Consider the following 16117-nt stretch of genomic DNA (forward strand, 5'->3'; position numbering starts at 1 on the left):
ACTAGAACAGAACTAGAACAGAACTAGAACAGAACTAGAACAGAACTAGAACAGAACTAGAACAGAAGTAGAACAGAAGTAGAACAGAACTAGAAGTAAATAAGAAGCTGAACTAGAACTAAACTATGTTGTAGTAGTCTCGGCTTAGGCGGCTTTCAATGATTGCGGGTTCGACTTCTGCTAAAGAACATGTTCTGTTTCACTACTTAGTTGCCCTATGGTATTTGGAGCAAGTAGCCACAATCGAGCTTATTAACTCCTATTTTCTGTCACCAATAACTGTCAACTTAGCAACATTGTTGCACGTTCATCAAACATAAACATTGATGGTGGCCCTGGGTATAGTTTTAAATTTTACATTTTATAAAAACAAATGACTATAAGACCAATATAGGTAAATTTTAAACCCTTTTTTTTATTATTTTATTCTTACGGGTTTCTGGTTTATTAAAGGTTTTATATGTGTTAATGTATTTATGTATGTTTTTGTTACATGTGTTTGTATATGTAATGACATATTTAAATAATGTGTTTTATAGTTGTGTTAATTACCTTAAGTGGTCTCCCACATTAAGAAAGAAAAAAAAATTGTATATTTTTTGGATCTGTATTTTGTATATAAAGGTTAAGATTTCATTATTGTTGTCGTTTTTAAAACAGCAGCTGCTGCACATTGTGAGACGTTGATGATGATGACAGTCAGGTTTTTTTTTTATTCTTAATGTGGCAGACGACGAATGAATGTCTGTATCCATACAGGTTGAAAAATGTATAAGAAACAGAAAGAAGGATTTTATTTTAAAGTTTTTAAATATTTCTCTTTTTTTAAGCTTTTAAGAATTTCTGTCACGTTGACTGTTTTTGATGTGTTGTTGCTTTTTTATGTTTATTTTATTTAGAATTAATGCATAGAAATATTAAAATTTGTTTAGGGTTTTAGAAACACAAATGTGCCATTTATTTTTAATATAAACATGAAAGCTTAGGTTAACGGTAGAAAAAGGGTTAAGTTCAATTTTCTAAAACTTTTAAAACTAACTACTAATGATGTCAGTTCGTGTTTAAAGACCTTATAAACAGAATTTAGTAAGAAAATATCTTGCTAAATTAGGACCTAAGGTACTACTTTTGCCACAAAAGTACTTTTTTATGGTAATTTTTGTTTTCGAGCATGTGTAATGAATGATTTAAATTTATTGAATAAAATCGCCATATTCTATAAATAAAATTGCTCATTACTCATGACCGCAAGCAATTTGTTTCATTTGAAAAGGTGTCAAATATAAGTCCATTTTCAGTTTAAACTTGACATTAAATTCGTAAAATTTTCAAAATAATGTTTATTTCTTAAGGAATTTATTTACCAACAATAAAGTGTGAAGAGAACAACAAAAAAACAAAAAACGAATTACCAACGTATGCTAAGGCACGTCCAGGATTTATGTGTTCAGTTTTGTTTTGACGACTAAACATGAACAGGAGACTTGAAAAAAACAAACTGAAAAAACACATTTTAAAATTCGTTATAAATTCTAATAAAACTGGAAAAAAATAAACTTAAAGAAAACAACTCTGAGCTAAGCAAAATAAAGGAAAAAATATTTAAAAATATTTTTTTTTTTTTTTTTTTTTTGTTATTTCAAAATATACTAACAATATTTTAAATAAAATAAAAGAAAAATTGTTTATATAAGAAACTGTTTTCTGAGCACGTTCCAGTCATGCATGACAATGACAATAAATGTGGTTATTTGTTTGGAGTTTTCAGTATTTTGAGTATTTTTGTTCCTCTGCTTATTATTTGTATAGAAAGTGTATGCGGTTGATTTAAATTAAAAAAAACTATATTTATATTTATTTAAGTTATAAAATAAATATATGTACAAAAAAAGTGACTGCAACTTAAATAGATTTTTTTTGTTTGTAAAAACGAAATACTAAAAAAAAATAAATGACAAACTGGACGTGCCATAAACTTTGGAATGGAACTAAAGGAATTTGGTTTTTATGAATGATTAACATAGAAGGTTAAATAAACCATAAATATTTAAATTACCGAGTGATTTATGGAGAGTTATTTCTTATTTATATAAGAATTTAAAAAGGTATTAGCTTAGGTTATAAATGTTCTAGTTCTGATCTAGTTCGGACCTAGTTCAGATCTAGTTTAATTCTAAATAAAGTTCTAGTTCAGTTCCAGTTCAGTTCAGTACAGTTCTAGTTCAGTTCTAGTTCAGTTCTAGTTCAGTTCTAGTTCAGTTCTAGTTCAGTTCTAGTTCAGTTCTAGTTCAGTTCTAGTTCAGTTCTAGTTCAGTTCTAGTTCAGTTCTAGTTCAGTTCTAGTTCAGTTCTAGTTCAGTTCTAGTTCAGTTCTAGTTCAGTTCTAGTTCAGTTAGTTCAGTTCTAGTTCAGTTCTAGTTCAGTTAGTTCTAGTTCAGTTCTAGTCAGTTCTAGTTCAGTTCTAGTTCATTCTAGTTCAGTTCTAGTTCAGTTCTAGCAGTTCTAGTTCAGTTCTAGTTCAGTTCTAGTTCAGTTCTAGTTCAGTTCTAGTTCAGTTCTAGTTCAGTTCTAGTTCAGTTCTAGTTCAGTTCAGTTCAGTTCTAGTTCAGTTCTAGTTCAGTTCTAGTTCAGTTCTAGTTCAGTTCTAGTTCAGTTCTAGTTCAGTTCTAGTTCAGTTCTAGTTCAGTTCTAGTTCAGTTCTAGTTCAGTTCTAGTTCAGTTCTAGTTCAGTTCTAGTTCAGTTCTAGTTCAGTTCTAGTTCAGTTCTAGTTCAGTTCTAGTTCAGTTCTAGTTCAGTTCTAGTTCAGTTCTAGTTCAGTTCTAGTTCAGTTCTAGTTCAGTTCTAGTTCAGTTCTAGTCAGTTCTAGTTCAGTTCTAGTTCAGTTCTAGTTCAGTTCTAGTTCAGTTCTAGTTCAGTTCTAGTTCAGTTCTAGTTCAGTTCTAGTTCAGTTCTAGTTCAGTTCTAGTTCAGTTCTAGTTCAGTTCTAGTTCAGTTCTAGTTCAGTTCTAGTTCAGTTCTAGTTCAGTTCTAGTTCAGTTCAGTTCTAGTTCAGTTCTAGTTCAGTTCTAGTTCAGTTCTAGTTCAGTTCTAGTTCAGTTCTAGTTCAGTTCTAGTTCAGTTCTAGTTCAGTTCTAGTTCAGTTCTAATTCAGTTCTAGTTCAGTTCTAGTTGAGTTCTAGTTCAGTTCTAGTTCAGTTCTAGTTCAGTTCTAGTTCAGTTCTATTTCAGTTCTATTTCAGTTCTAGTTCAGTTCTAGTTGAGTTCTAGTTCAGTTCTAGTTCAGTTCTAGTTCAGTTCTAGTTCAGTCTAGTTCAGTTCTAGTTCAGTTCTAGTTCAGTTCTAATTCCAGTTCTGGCTCAGTTCTGGCTCAGTTCTAGTTCATTCTAGATCAGTTCTAGTTCAGTTCTAGTTCAGTTCTAGTTCAGTTCTAGTTCAGTTCTAGTTCAGTTCTAGTTCTGTACTAGTTCAATACTAGTTAAGTTCTATTTCAGTTCTAGTTCAATACTAGTTAAGTTCGATTTCAGTTCTAGTTCAATTCTACCCACCCACACTAGTTCACTGCGATAGTTATTGCCTCGGCTCATCAATATGTTTTTTTTTTAATTTTAACATTTTTAGAACTACAGATGTACGTTCTTAGAATTAATTATATTCTCGTTTAGCAAATATTAAACACCCACGTGGCTGCAATTCTAAAAATGTAATATTTAATTAAACATTTTTATAACATAGACAAATAATCAACTCGCCCACTTAGTAAAATAGCTTTAAATATGACAATGTAATTTTTTTTTTCAGTTGTAACAAAAATTTTCTATAATATTTTTAAAAGTAAATCTATATATTCTTCATAAATCTAATAAAGGATTTATGGAACAAAATTAGCAGATTCTTAGATGGGGCAAATTTCTCAATAATCTTAAAATATTCGTATATGATTTCAATTATAAAAAAATAATAAATGAGTGATAGTTTTAAATTTTTCACAATTTTTTTTTTTAACTTGTAAAAACACAGATAGCAATCCTAAAACAAATATGCGTATTACTATATACTAAAACGTATAACTTTATCCAATTTAAATCAAATTTAGCAAGACTAGACCAGAGTTAGCAATTTAATTATTCAGCATAAATTTAACAGAAGATAAATTTAGTTGTAGTAGTAGTGGTGTTAGAAAAATAGTTAAATTTTTTCTTTTATTAAATGCATATCTAAATTAAAAAAAAGTTAATTTTAAATTATAAACAGACTTTTGTTATACATACTATAATTTAATGTGGTTAAGAAAAATGAAAGTTGTTTTTCAATTTAAAACAATTTTCAATAACAAACTCACTTACACACACCTCAAAATAACCAAAACTGCTCCACATTTTGTAATTTTAGTTGCGGTTATTGAAATTTAATTTCGCAAAAAAAAAAAAAAACAAAACTTAAACTTGTTTTTGATTAATTACTTTAGTTTACTTTTTTTATTATTTTTCATAGCAAACATATTACGCTTTTTTCAAAAATCCAACTTTTATAATTGCAATTAAGTGACCCAGTTTTATGGGAAGTTTTTTTTTATCAGCAATTTTTGTTTTTTCTCGTAAATTTTATTAGTCATAATTTTGTTTAATAAAATGGAATACATAAATAAAAATGTGAGTAAATAAAACAAATAAACTAAAGTTTTAACAAATATTTAAAGAGAACAAGAAATATTCATACAATATAGAGGCTGTAATTAAAGGAGTGGAAGTTGTGTTTTGCCGACAATAGAGTGTAATTGAAATTTTTATGCAAGCTTTTTTTAAAAAAAGCTAGAACGTAGTTTTCAAAATGTAAAAGTACTTAAAAACACCCATGTTGCTGAGTAAGATGATTCTAAGCTGAGGCAACAACTGTCGCAGTGCACTAGTATTGGAACTAGAACTGAAATAGAACTGAACTAGTACTGAACTAGTGCTGAAATATAACTGAACTATAACTGAACTAGAACTGAACTAGAACTGAACTAGAACTGAACTAGAACTGAACTAGAACTGAACTAGAACTGAACTAGAACTGAACAGAACTGAACTAGAACTGAACTAGAACTGACTAACTGAACTAGAACTGAACTAGAACTGAACTAGAACTGAACTAGACTGAACTAGAACTGAACTAGAACTGAACTAGAACTGAACTAGAACTGAACTAGAACTGAACTAGAACTGAACTAGAACTGAACTAGAACTGAACTAGAACTGAACTAGAACTGAACTAGAACTGAACTAGAACTGAACTAGAACTGAACTAGAACTGAACTAGAACTGAACTAGAACTGAACTAGAACTGAACTAGAAACTGAACTAGAACTGAACTAGAACTGAACTAGAAATGAACTAGAACTGAACTAGAACTGAACTAGAAACTGAACTAGAACTAGAAACTGAACTAGACTGAACTAGAAGCTGAACTAGAACTGAACTAGAACTGAAGCTAGAACTGAACTAGAACTGAACTAGAACTGAACTAGAACTGAACTAGAACTGAACTAGAACTGAAAGGAAATAAGAACTGAACTAGAACGACTAGAACTGAACTAGAACTGAACTAGAACTGAACTAGAACTGAACTAGAACTGAACTAGAACTGAACTAGAACTGAACTAGAACTGAACTAGAACTGAACTAGAACTGCAACTAGAACTGCACTAGAACTGCACTAGAACTGAACTAGAACTGAACTAGAACTGAACTAGGAACTGAACTAGAACTGAACTAGAACTGAACTAGAACTAACTGAACTAGAACTGAACTAGAACTGAACTAGAACTGAACTAGAACTGAACTAGAAATGAACTAGAATGAACTAGAAATGAACTAGAACTGAACTAGAACTGAACTAGAACTGAACTAGAACTGAACGAGAACTGAACTGAACTGGAACGGAACTAGAACTGAACTAGAACTGAACTAGAACTGAACTAGAACTGAACTAGAACTGAACTAGAACTGAACTAGAACTGAACTAGAACTGAACTAGAACTGAACTAGAACTGAACTAGAACTGAACTAGAACTGAACTAGAACTGAATTAGAACTGAACTAGAACTGAACTGAAAAGCTTGTGTCATAGAAAAGCTTTTTTCATAATAAACAGCATTTTTACTTGAGAATGTACAACAAGAGTACTTTTTCTCTTGGACAAGCTTTTTTCACTAGAAAATTACTTTTTCTGTGTTTTTTTTTTTTTGCAAATAGCTCCTTTACATCTCTGTTTCAACGAATACCAAACAACGAACATAACAAAACGAAATGACAATATATTGACAACTTAATACAAGTTTACAAAATATTTGCCTATTTATTTTTATCCCCAAAATACACAAAATAATTTTTTTTCTCGCCAATAAATGGCTGGCTGTCAGTGTACCAAAAACTTTTGGCGCACATTATTTTGACAGAATGAGGAAAAGCTGTAAACAGAAAAGTTTTCTTCTTTTTTTTTTCTCATTTTCTCTGATGTTAAGCAAAAGTTTTGCTATAATTTGACAAAAACTACTTTTTGATTTACAAATACATACTAGGGTGATCGATTATTCGACATTTTCCAAAAACCGGTTTTCGAATAGTTGACATTTAAAAAAAACCGGTTGATTTTTTTCAAATTCAGAAAAACCGGTTAACCGGTTTTTCATTATAAATAAAAAAAATATGTTTTAATTTGAAAAACTTAATGTTTATGTTTAAATTTGATTAATGAAACATGGCCCGAAATGATTTTTAACAGTTTAAAAGATTATAACTTTAGATCTAGTCGTCTGATTACATTATTCTTTAATATAAAAAAATTAGGAAAAAAGTGGGACACTTCTGTTAAAAATTAAGGTACTGTGTAATCCAAGCTTATTTTAAAAGCCCTGTTTAGGAAATTTGCATATGCATTCCAACACTTCAGGCGTAAATTAATTATTGTAATTGGAATTAAATCTTAAGATTGATAAAATTTTATCAAACAGTTATCAATTTACAAATAAATTTTTTTAATTAATTAGGAAAATCAAAAAAGTTTAAACCAAAGGAGCTGTAGAAAAATATACGCTAGTTCCTCGAATCGAATATTTTTAAAATTTAGACGGGCTGCATTATTATTTACTTAAAAATTTCATTTAAATAATCTTTGAATACAAAGCAAATAAAAGTATTCGAAACCGGGTTTTAAAAAGTGAAAAAACCGGGTTATTCGATATTCGAAAAATCAACATTAAGAAAAAACCGACACTGGTAAAGCAGAAAAAACCGGTTTTAAAACCGGTCGAAAAATCGAGTCGATCACCCTAATACATACGTTTGTTTGTTTTTTTTCTCTCATCTTGAAATATATTAATACGTTTGTGAATACAATAGTTAAATAAATAGTACATATAGTTATGGCAACATAAACTAAATTTAACTAAAGTTTAACTAAACTACTTGTAATTGAAACGATATGGCTTAAAGGCTATAAAAACAAAGATAAAGCTCAGGAATGGAGGAAAAACAAAAATAAAGGAAGTTTGAGGAAAAAGAAAACTTTTAGCATAAACTTTTGGGCTTGTTCGTACATATAAATAATATAATAACCTAATTTTAATGATGTTTAATTTAATATTTGTTTCTTCTATTTCATTTTAGACATGGTTCTTTACGGATACTGATGACCCATATTATCAACAAAAGACAAGTAAGTTTGGAAATTGGAAAAAGTAGTTATTATTGAATTTTTAGTTCAGAAAATGATATTAAAATTAAATGAAATTTAAATTTTGGGCTAAATATAACCCCTATGAAGTTTGAAAGCTTTTGACATAACAAATTTATTCAAATTTAATTGCTCATATCCCAAGGCTGTAAATTTAAATTAAAAAATTGTTAATTTAAAAAAGCTTTTGAAAGTTCATGAACAAAAAAAACCTCTCAAAACCTTTATTTAAAACAGTTCTAAATTAAACTATAAACAAAATAAATTAAAAATTTGCTTTTCATAAAAACTTAAACAAAAAAACTAATTTTGCAATTCAATTAAAAATGCGGGCGCAACATTATTCAGCACATTTTGCAACACTACAGATAACAACTAAACCAAAAAGAATCAACCACCAACAAAACAAATCATCATGAAAATTATAAAAAAAAGGTTTAAACACACAAACACACACAACAACAACTACAAAGAAACAGCTCAACGCGTTTTCAGTATTTTTTGTTTATTTCTTTGAAAAGGATCGTTCTTTTTTTAATTTTGTTTAATAACTTTGTTTTTGTTGTGTTTTTTGCGATTTTTCATTTATTAATGAATATCGGTAGAAGATTAAAGTTTTTATATGGGCCATGCAACAAATGAAAGCAACAAAAGTAATATTAAACAGATGAGAATGAGGTTGTTGTGGGGAATAAAACAACAGCAGCAAAAAACAACGGCAGCAGTAATCAACAATCATAATAGCCAATATTAAAGAAATGAAAAAATATATTAGGGGTAGAGAAAAGCTTGGATTTATTAAGATAAACTAGAAGCTTTACATTATTTTAAATATAATGAATAAGCCTCTTTATGAATCAAAGCTCTCATATAATCAAAAAGCTCTAATTAAAAGACTTTTTCTAATGTTAAATACTTTCCTAATAATAAAAGCTTTCAATGACAAATTGCCTTTTAATGAGAAAAGTTTTTTTATAAAACAGTTCCTTTGTTGTTCCTTAAGTTGAAATAAAAGCTTTCTTTTATTGGTTTTTTAAAGCTTTCATATAATGAAAAAGCTCTAATAGAAAGGCCTTTTCAAATGTTAAAAACTTTTCCTAATGATAAAGACTTCTTTTACCAATGAAAAATTGCTTTATAGGAAAAAGCTCTTTCTTATAAAACAGTTTCTTTTTATGAAAAGCTTAAGTTGAACTAATGAAAAAAGCTTTTGTATGAAAAACTTTATTGATTTTTTTAAAGAGTTTTCTAATTACATAAGCTTGATTTAATATTTCATTAATGTAAAAGAAAGCTTTTTCTAACTAATAGTTAATAAATAGTTTAAAAAGCACTAATAGAAAAAAGCTTTTTACAATAATAAAAACTCTTTTCCCGAATGAAAAAGTTCCTTCAATAAAATAGCTTTTTCTCAGCTTCTTAAAATGAACAAACGTGTTTTTTCTATGAAAAAGCTTAATTCTGATGAAAAACCTTTTTTCTGATGAAAAAGCTTTTTTATGAAAAGCTTCTGTTAAACAAAAAAGCCTATTTTAATGAAAAATCTTGTTTTCTAAAAAAGCTTTTTCTAATTTGAAAAGCTTTTTAATGAAATAAGTTTTGTCCAATGATAAAGCTTTTAAAAAAAGTATTTTATAATCAAAAAACTTTTTTATTAAAAACATAATTTTATAAAAAATAATTTTTGATGGTGATGACTTTTAACAGAAAAAGCTTTTTTCAATAAAAAATTTATTTTATTAATTTTTTGTAATGAAAAGAAGTGTTTTCTAATTTAATTAGCTTTAACTATAGAAAATAGCTTTCACTAATAAAAAAAAAAAGCTTTTTCTAATTAATACTTTAATAAAAAAACAAACTTTTTGTTTAAAAAAGCTATTTTTGCAAAAAAAAAAAACTATTTTAATTAGAAAAACTTATTCTGTTAAAAAAGATTTTTTTATTACAAATTTTTTTTCAATTAGAAAAACTTTTTCTGTTAAAAAAGCTTTTAAAAAAAATGATTCTATTAAAAATCTTTTCAATTACAAAAACTTTTTATATTAAGAAAGCTTTTCTAAAAAAAATTTTAGTTAGTTTTAATGTTCTCACTTTAAAAAAAAAACCGCAATAAAACAATCCAATTATTTTGCCTACCTCTAATACATAAACTAAAATCATCAACATTAAAGGCCTGGGAATCTATAGCAACAACAACATGATGATGATTACAAACACAATAATGATCATACAAATCATCAGTTGTAGTAGTAGTGATACATTCATTGTTGTTAATACTTGCGACTACTGCTGCCATTAATAATGATGATAACATTGCTATTGGATGGTTAGTGTTGGTGGCAAGTAATATTGTATTTAAAAATCATAAGCTTTTAAATGTTTAGTTTAACAACAACAGCAGCAGCATCAGCAACACTTAAGCAAACAGACAAAATGATGAGGCAGGCAGTTAGAAAGACAGACATTAAAACTCAACTCAAGATTGGTAATTGTTTGATGTTGGTTGGTTGTACGAAGGTGGTGGTTGCTTGGTGATGCCGTTTGTTGTTGGTTCATTTTAGTTTTCTATATAGAATAAACAGCTAAAACTTATTTATTCTTCACATATTCTGTTTTGTTACTTCATTATTAGCTAAAACATAATTATTATGATGGCCAGCACTTTCAGAAAAAAACATTAAGTAATATTATCATTATTGCTTTCTCTTCATTATCATGTTGTATAACATACATACAGTGGCCAGTTGAAGGCGGTCAAGTAGGCGGAGTGGTTTGATGTGCGACTAAATTGGAATTTTATATACATTTGTAGTAGATTGTTTTTTTTTTTTTTTTGAGCATACAAAATGTTGAGGCGCGTTTTCGATTTTTATGATTTTATCTGTGTCTAAAGGAAAATTAATATTATATTTTTTCGATTTAACCTTAATTTTTTCTTTGAGAACGAAACATTGTAGCGTTTACAAAATGGACGAGAGTTTTGCAATCAGTTTACTTTATAGTCTATAGTCATGACCAGTGTCTATTATACTCTTGATTATAGTCTATAGTCTTGACTATAGTCTAGTCTATAGACTTGTCTATAGTATTGTCTATAGTATTGACTATAGTCTAGCTTATAGTCTTGACTAGTCTATAGTCTTGACAATAGTCTAATCTATAGTCTTGACAATAGTCTAGTCTATAGTCTTGACTATAGTCTAGTCTATAGTCTTGACTATAGTCTAGTCTATAGTCTTGACTATAGTCTAGTCTATAGTCTTGACTATAGTCTAGTCTATAATCTTGACTATAACTAGTCTAAGTCTTGACTATAGTCTAGTCTATAGTCTTGACTATAGTCTAGTCTATTGTCTTGACTATAGTATAGTATAGTCTTGAACTACAGTCTAGTCTATAGTCTTGATTATAGTCTAGTCTATAGTCTTGATTATAGTCTAGGCTATAGACTTGATTATAGTTTGGTCTCTAGCCTTGAGTATAGCATAGTATATAGACTTGACTATAGTCTATATAGACTATAGACTCGATAGTCTAGTCTATAGTCTAGTCTATAGTCTAGTCTATAGTCGTCTATAGTCTAGTCTATAGTCTAGTCTATAGTCTAGTCTATAGTCTAGTCTATACTCTAGTCTATACTCTAGTCTATAGTCTAGTCTATAGTCTAGTCTATAGTCTAGTCTATAGTCTAGTCTATAGTCTAGTCTATAGTCTAGTCTATAGTCTAGTCTATAGTCTAGTCTATAGTCTAGTCTTACAGTCTAGTCTATATTCTAGTGTATAGTCTAGTCTATAGTCTAGTGTTATAGTCTAGTCTATAGTCTAGTCTATAGTCTAGTCTATAGTCTAGTCTATAGTCTAGTCTATAGTCTAGTCTATAGTCTAGTCTATAGTCTAGTCTATAGTCTAGTCTATAGTCTAGTCTATAGTCTAGTCTATAGTCTAGTCTATAGTCTAGTCTATAGTCTAGTCTATAGTCTAGTCTATAGTCTAGTCTATAGTCTAGTCTATAGTCTAGTCTATAGTCTAGTCTATAGTCTAGTCTATAGTCTAGTCTATAGTCTAGTCTATAGTCTAGTCTATGGTCTAGTCTATAGTCTAGTCTATAGTCTAGTCTATAGTCTAGTCTATAGTCTAGTCTATAGTCTAGTCTATAGTCTAGTTCTATAGTCTAGTCTATAGTTAGTCTATAGTCTAGTCTATAGCCTAATCTATAGTCTAGTCTATAGTCTAGTCTGTAGTCTAGTCTATATGCTGGCCTCTAATCTTGACTATAGTCCAGTTTATAAGTTGTATTGCTGATTGCTTAGTGCCTCTATGTTTTGTATTAAGTCAGTTCTAATTGCAATTAGATCGTTAGTACCAAATCACGCAAAATCTTCTGTATACCCTAGTCGATTTTTGACAGCTTCCACTGTAATTTATGTACACGGTTTTTTGCGTATTTCATATTTATGTATGAGCTTGTGAAAATTGCCAAGTTTTAGAAAGCAATTAGCGTCTTTTGATGAATACTCCCAAATTGAAAAATACGATTGTTCGAACATGTCAGTCAGTCTGAACACAACAGCTGAAAACGCATAAACAGGGAGCACAGATCCATAAAAGAGGGAAAAGCAATAATATTCTACACAAACAGTCATACATTTAAGTTGCAATACACGCAATATAAATTTTGTTATTTTTTCCCTAAAGACTAAGTTTGTATGCCTTCCTCAGCTTGATTATTTTTGTAGAATTTGGAACGATTTTTTTATTCTCTCTTTTTGTTCAGTTAAAGCATTTATTTTATTTTTTTTTTTTTTTTTTTTGAGTTTGTTTTAATGGTATGCAAAATGTTTTGTCTGAAATAATCTATAGATTGCTGATTTTCGTTTCGTTTTTAGTCTTTAGGTTTCAAAACTCATTGTATGAATGTCGTTCTGTCAGTCGTACGTATTGTCTGTCTAAGTTCTTAAGGCTGTTTTGCCTTTTTTTGTAGATTGCTAGTGTTCAAAAGGAGCGGGTGTCTGTTTGTTTGTGCGAGTGTGTGTGCGTGTGCGAGAGAGTGTGTGTAGCGGATATTGCATTTATTTTGATTTATGTTTGATTTTTATAGCTGTCAAATGATGTTCAAGCAGACAAAAACATATTAAATTCCATTTTAAAAATTTCCTTTAAGTGGATATTAAAATTAACGCTGCGTTTTTTTTTTTTTTTTTGCAAAATCTAGATTATATGCTTAAAGGCTTTTTATAAATTTGTATTTTAAAAGTAAAGAAATTTTTGCAGGCAATTAAGTGCAAATCAAAAAAAAAAATCCCATTAGTCTAAGACAGATTTATGATGAATTCATTGGGGATTAGGCAAAATAAAAGGAGAATAAATGGTTTTTAGGTTTTATTGCATAAATAGTTGCCAAGGTTATTGCTGTTAGGTGAAAGTTTTCTTTAAAGAAGAAGATTGTATGAATCTGAAGTTCATTGACTTTGATTGTTGGCCTTGAGAATAGATTGTGTGTTATTTGCCAAAAAAAGGGATAACATTTAATACAAGTTTAGCGACGAAACTTAGCTATAGTCCTGTTCTATAAGTCCTGACTTTAGTTTCAACTATAGTCTGGTCTATAGTCTGGACTATGGTGTATATTCTGCACTAAAGTCTGTTCTATAGTCTGGTCTATAGTCTGGACTATACTCTGGTCTATAGTCTGGACTGTAGTCTGGTCTATAGTCTGGACTATACTCTGGTCTATAGTATGGACTATACTCTGGTCTATAGTCTGGACTATAGTCTGGTCTATAGTCTGGGACTATAGTCTGGTCTATAGTCTGGACTATAGTCTGGTCTATAGTCTGGACTATAGTCTGGTCTATAGTCTGGACTATAGTCTGTTCTATAGTCTGGACTATAGTCTGGGTCCATAGTCTGGACTATAGTCTGGTCTATAGTCTGGACTATAGTCTGGACTATAGTCTGGACTATAGTCTGGACTATAGTCTGGTCTATAGTCTGGACTGTAGTCTGGTCTATACTCTGGACAGTAGTCTGGTCTATAGTCAGGACTATAGTCTGGCCTATAGACTAGACTATAGTCTGGGACTATAGTCTGGCCTATAGACTAGACTATAGTCTGGTCTATAGTCTTGATTATAGTCTGGTCTATAGTCTGGACTATAGTCTGGTCTATAGTCTGGACTATAGTCTGGTCTATAGTCTGGACTGTAGCCTGGTCTATAGTCTGGTCTATAGTCTGGACTGTAGCCTGGTCTATAGTCTGGACTATAGTCTGGTCTATAGTCTGGACTATAGCCTGGTCTATAGTCTGGACTATAGTCTTGGTCTATAGTCTGGTCTATAGTCCTGGACTGTAGTTTGGTCTGTAGTCTGGTCTATAGTCTGGACTATAGTCTAGTCTATAGTCTGGACTATAGTCTGGACTATAGTCTGGTCTACAGTCTGGCCTACAGTCTGGTTTATAGTCTGGACTATAGTCTGGTCTATAGTCTGCACCATAGTCTGGTCTATAGTCTGGACTATAGCCTGGTCTATAGTCTGGACTATAGTCTGGTCTATAGTCTGGTCTATAGTCTGGACTGTAGTTTGGTCTGTAGTCTGGTCTATAGTCTGGACTATAGTCTAGTCTATAGACTGGACTATAGTCTGGACTATAGTCTGGTCTACAGTCTGGCCTACAATCTGGTTTATAGTCTGGACTATAGTCTGGTCTATAGTCTGGACGATAGTCTAGTTTATAGTCTGGACTATAGTCTGGTCTATAGTCTGTCCTACAGTCTGGTCTATAGTCTGGACTATAATCTGGTCTATATCCTGGACTATAGTCTGGTCTATAGTCTGGACTATAGTTTGTCCTGGTTTGATTATAGTCTGGAAATGATCTATCTATAGCTTCAACGTTTGTCTGCTCTATAGAACTGACTACAGTCTGGTGTGGATTTAACTATAATTTGTTTTGTAGTTATGTCTGATACATAGCCTTGACAATAGTGATACTTAGTTGATATCAGTCTGGTCTATAGTCTTGACTATTATCTTATTTATAGCGTTGACTAAAATATTTTCTATGGTCTATAATTTGTTTCATAGCCAGATTTATAGTTTGTCATATAATATCTATATGAGATGGTCTACTGCCTTGACTTTCGCTTGATCTATAGATCTAACACTGTCTGATAATCATGATTAAGTGTCGTGTATAGTATTGTTGGATTGTACTATGTTTTCCGATTGCTTGAAAATTTACATAAATTCTTCTTTAATAAATGTTTTAACAATTTTCTGATTGTCTGGATAGCAATTCAAAAAAGTAATAAATAAATATTAACTCTCTGAATGATCTTTTAATTAAAATTCTTTATTTTAAAGCCAATTAATATCGCTTAACCCTTTTTTTTCTCTCTACCACTGGGTGTTCTTATTTCCTAAGTTCCACAATTATCATACCAAATCTATTAAATAAAACAAACATTAAATAATTAAAAACAAAGATCACTGAACCATGATCATTCAACATAAAGAGTCCATAACTTATACTTGAATGGAAAAAAGAAGGTTTATTTAAAATAAAATCATATTTCTTGGTAGAAAAACAAGAGACAGAAGTCACAAAGAGAAAAAATAAAAAAAAACATTCCAAAAGTAATTTATCCTCTGGTCGCACGTTTAATTCAAAAGGCATCATCGAACACATAACATGACTACTGGAATTTTGATTAGGACCAAATACCAAAACCGTTAAGAACAAACCAGGCAAAAACACACACTCTCTATCAATAAACGTTGTTTTTGTTTGTTTGCTTTCAAATACCTTTTTGGCCCTTATTAATGGATTTTGTAGCCAATTATATAAAGAAAAATGCGTAAATGTGTATCTTTGTGTTTGTTTTTATGTTTTTATCTTCTAAATATTTTCTTATTCTTTTTCGCTTTATGTGTTTCACTTAAATTGATAAAGCGATAAAACTATTTTAAAAATTTCAATAATTTTTGTCTCATTAGGGCTCACCTTTGTGTTTTTTCTTCGGTTTTGTGACTACACTTCAAAAATATTTCTATAATGAGCTTTGCTGGTCCTTTTCATTTTGTTTAAATGTTAAACAGAAAATTGTTTTGTTTAAAGAATTTTAATGAATGACTTAATGCAGGATTTTTGTGCAAGAAAATGTTTTATTATTTTATAATTTGTTTAAAATATAATTAAAGTTTTGTAAATGATTTGAGGAAATTATTTACATCAAGTTTAGTTACAGTTTAGTCTATCGTCTTATTGGCATTTATAGTCTATAGTCTAGGATATAGTATAGTCTATAGTCTAGTCTATGGTCTAGTCTACGGTCTAGTCTATAGTCTACAGTCGTAGTCTATAATCTAGTCTATAGTCTATTCTAGTCTAAAGATCTAGTCT

General features: G+C 29.9%; 1 protein-coding gene across 2 annotated transcripts in view; it reads left to right on the forward strand.

The window, feature by feature from the left end:
- The window catches only part of LOC119607960 (fringe glycosyltransferase), a 126329-nt gene that overhangs the window by 98782 nt on the left and 11430 nt on the right, over positions 1-16117 (forward strand). For both annotated transcript variants that reach the window (XM_037962134.1, XM_037962133.1), the window contains exon 3: positions 7647-7695. In XM_037962134.1, the coding sequence (XP_037818062.1) occupies positions 7647-7695 (49 nt within the window). The remainder of the gene's footprint in view (positions 1-7646; positions 7696-16117) is intronic.

This window comes from Lucilia sericata, unplaced genomic scaffold (assembly GCF_015586225.1).
Source record: "Lucilia sericata isolate MDLA Ls3-8-SP2 unplaced genomic scaffold, ASM1558622v1 Contig000769F_arrow, whole genome shotgun sequence".
Taxonomy (NCBI): Eukaryota; Metazoa; Arthropoda; class Insecta; order Diptera; family Calliphoridae; genus Lucilia; species Lucilia sericata.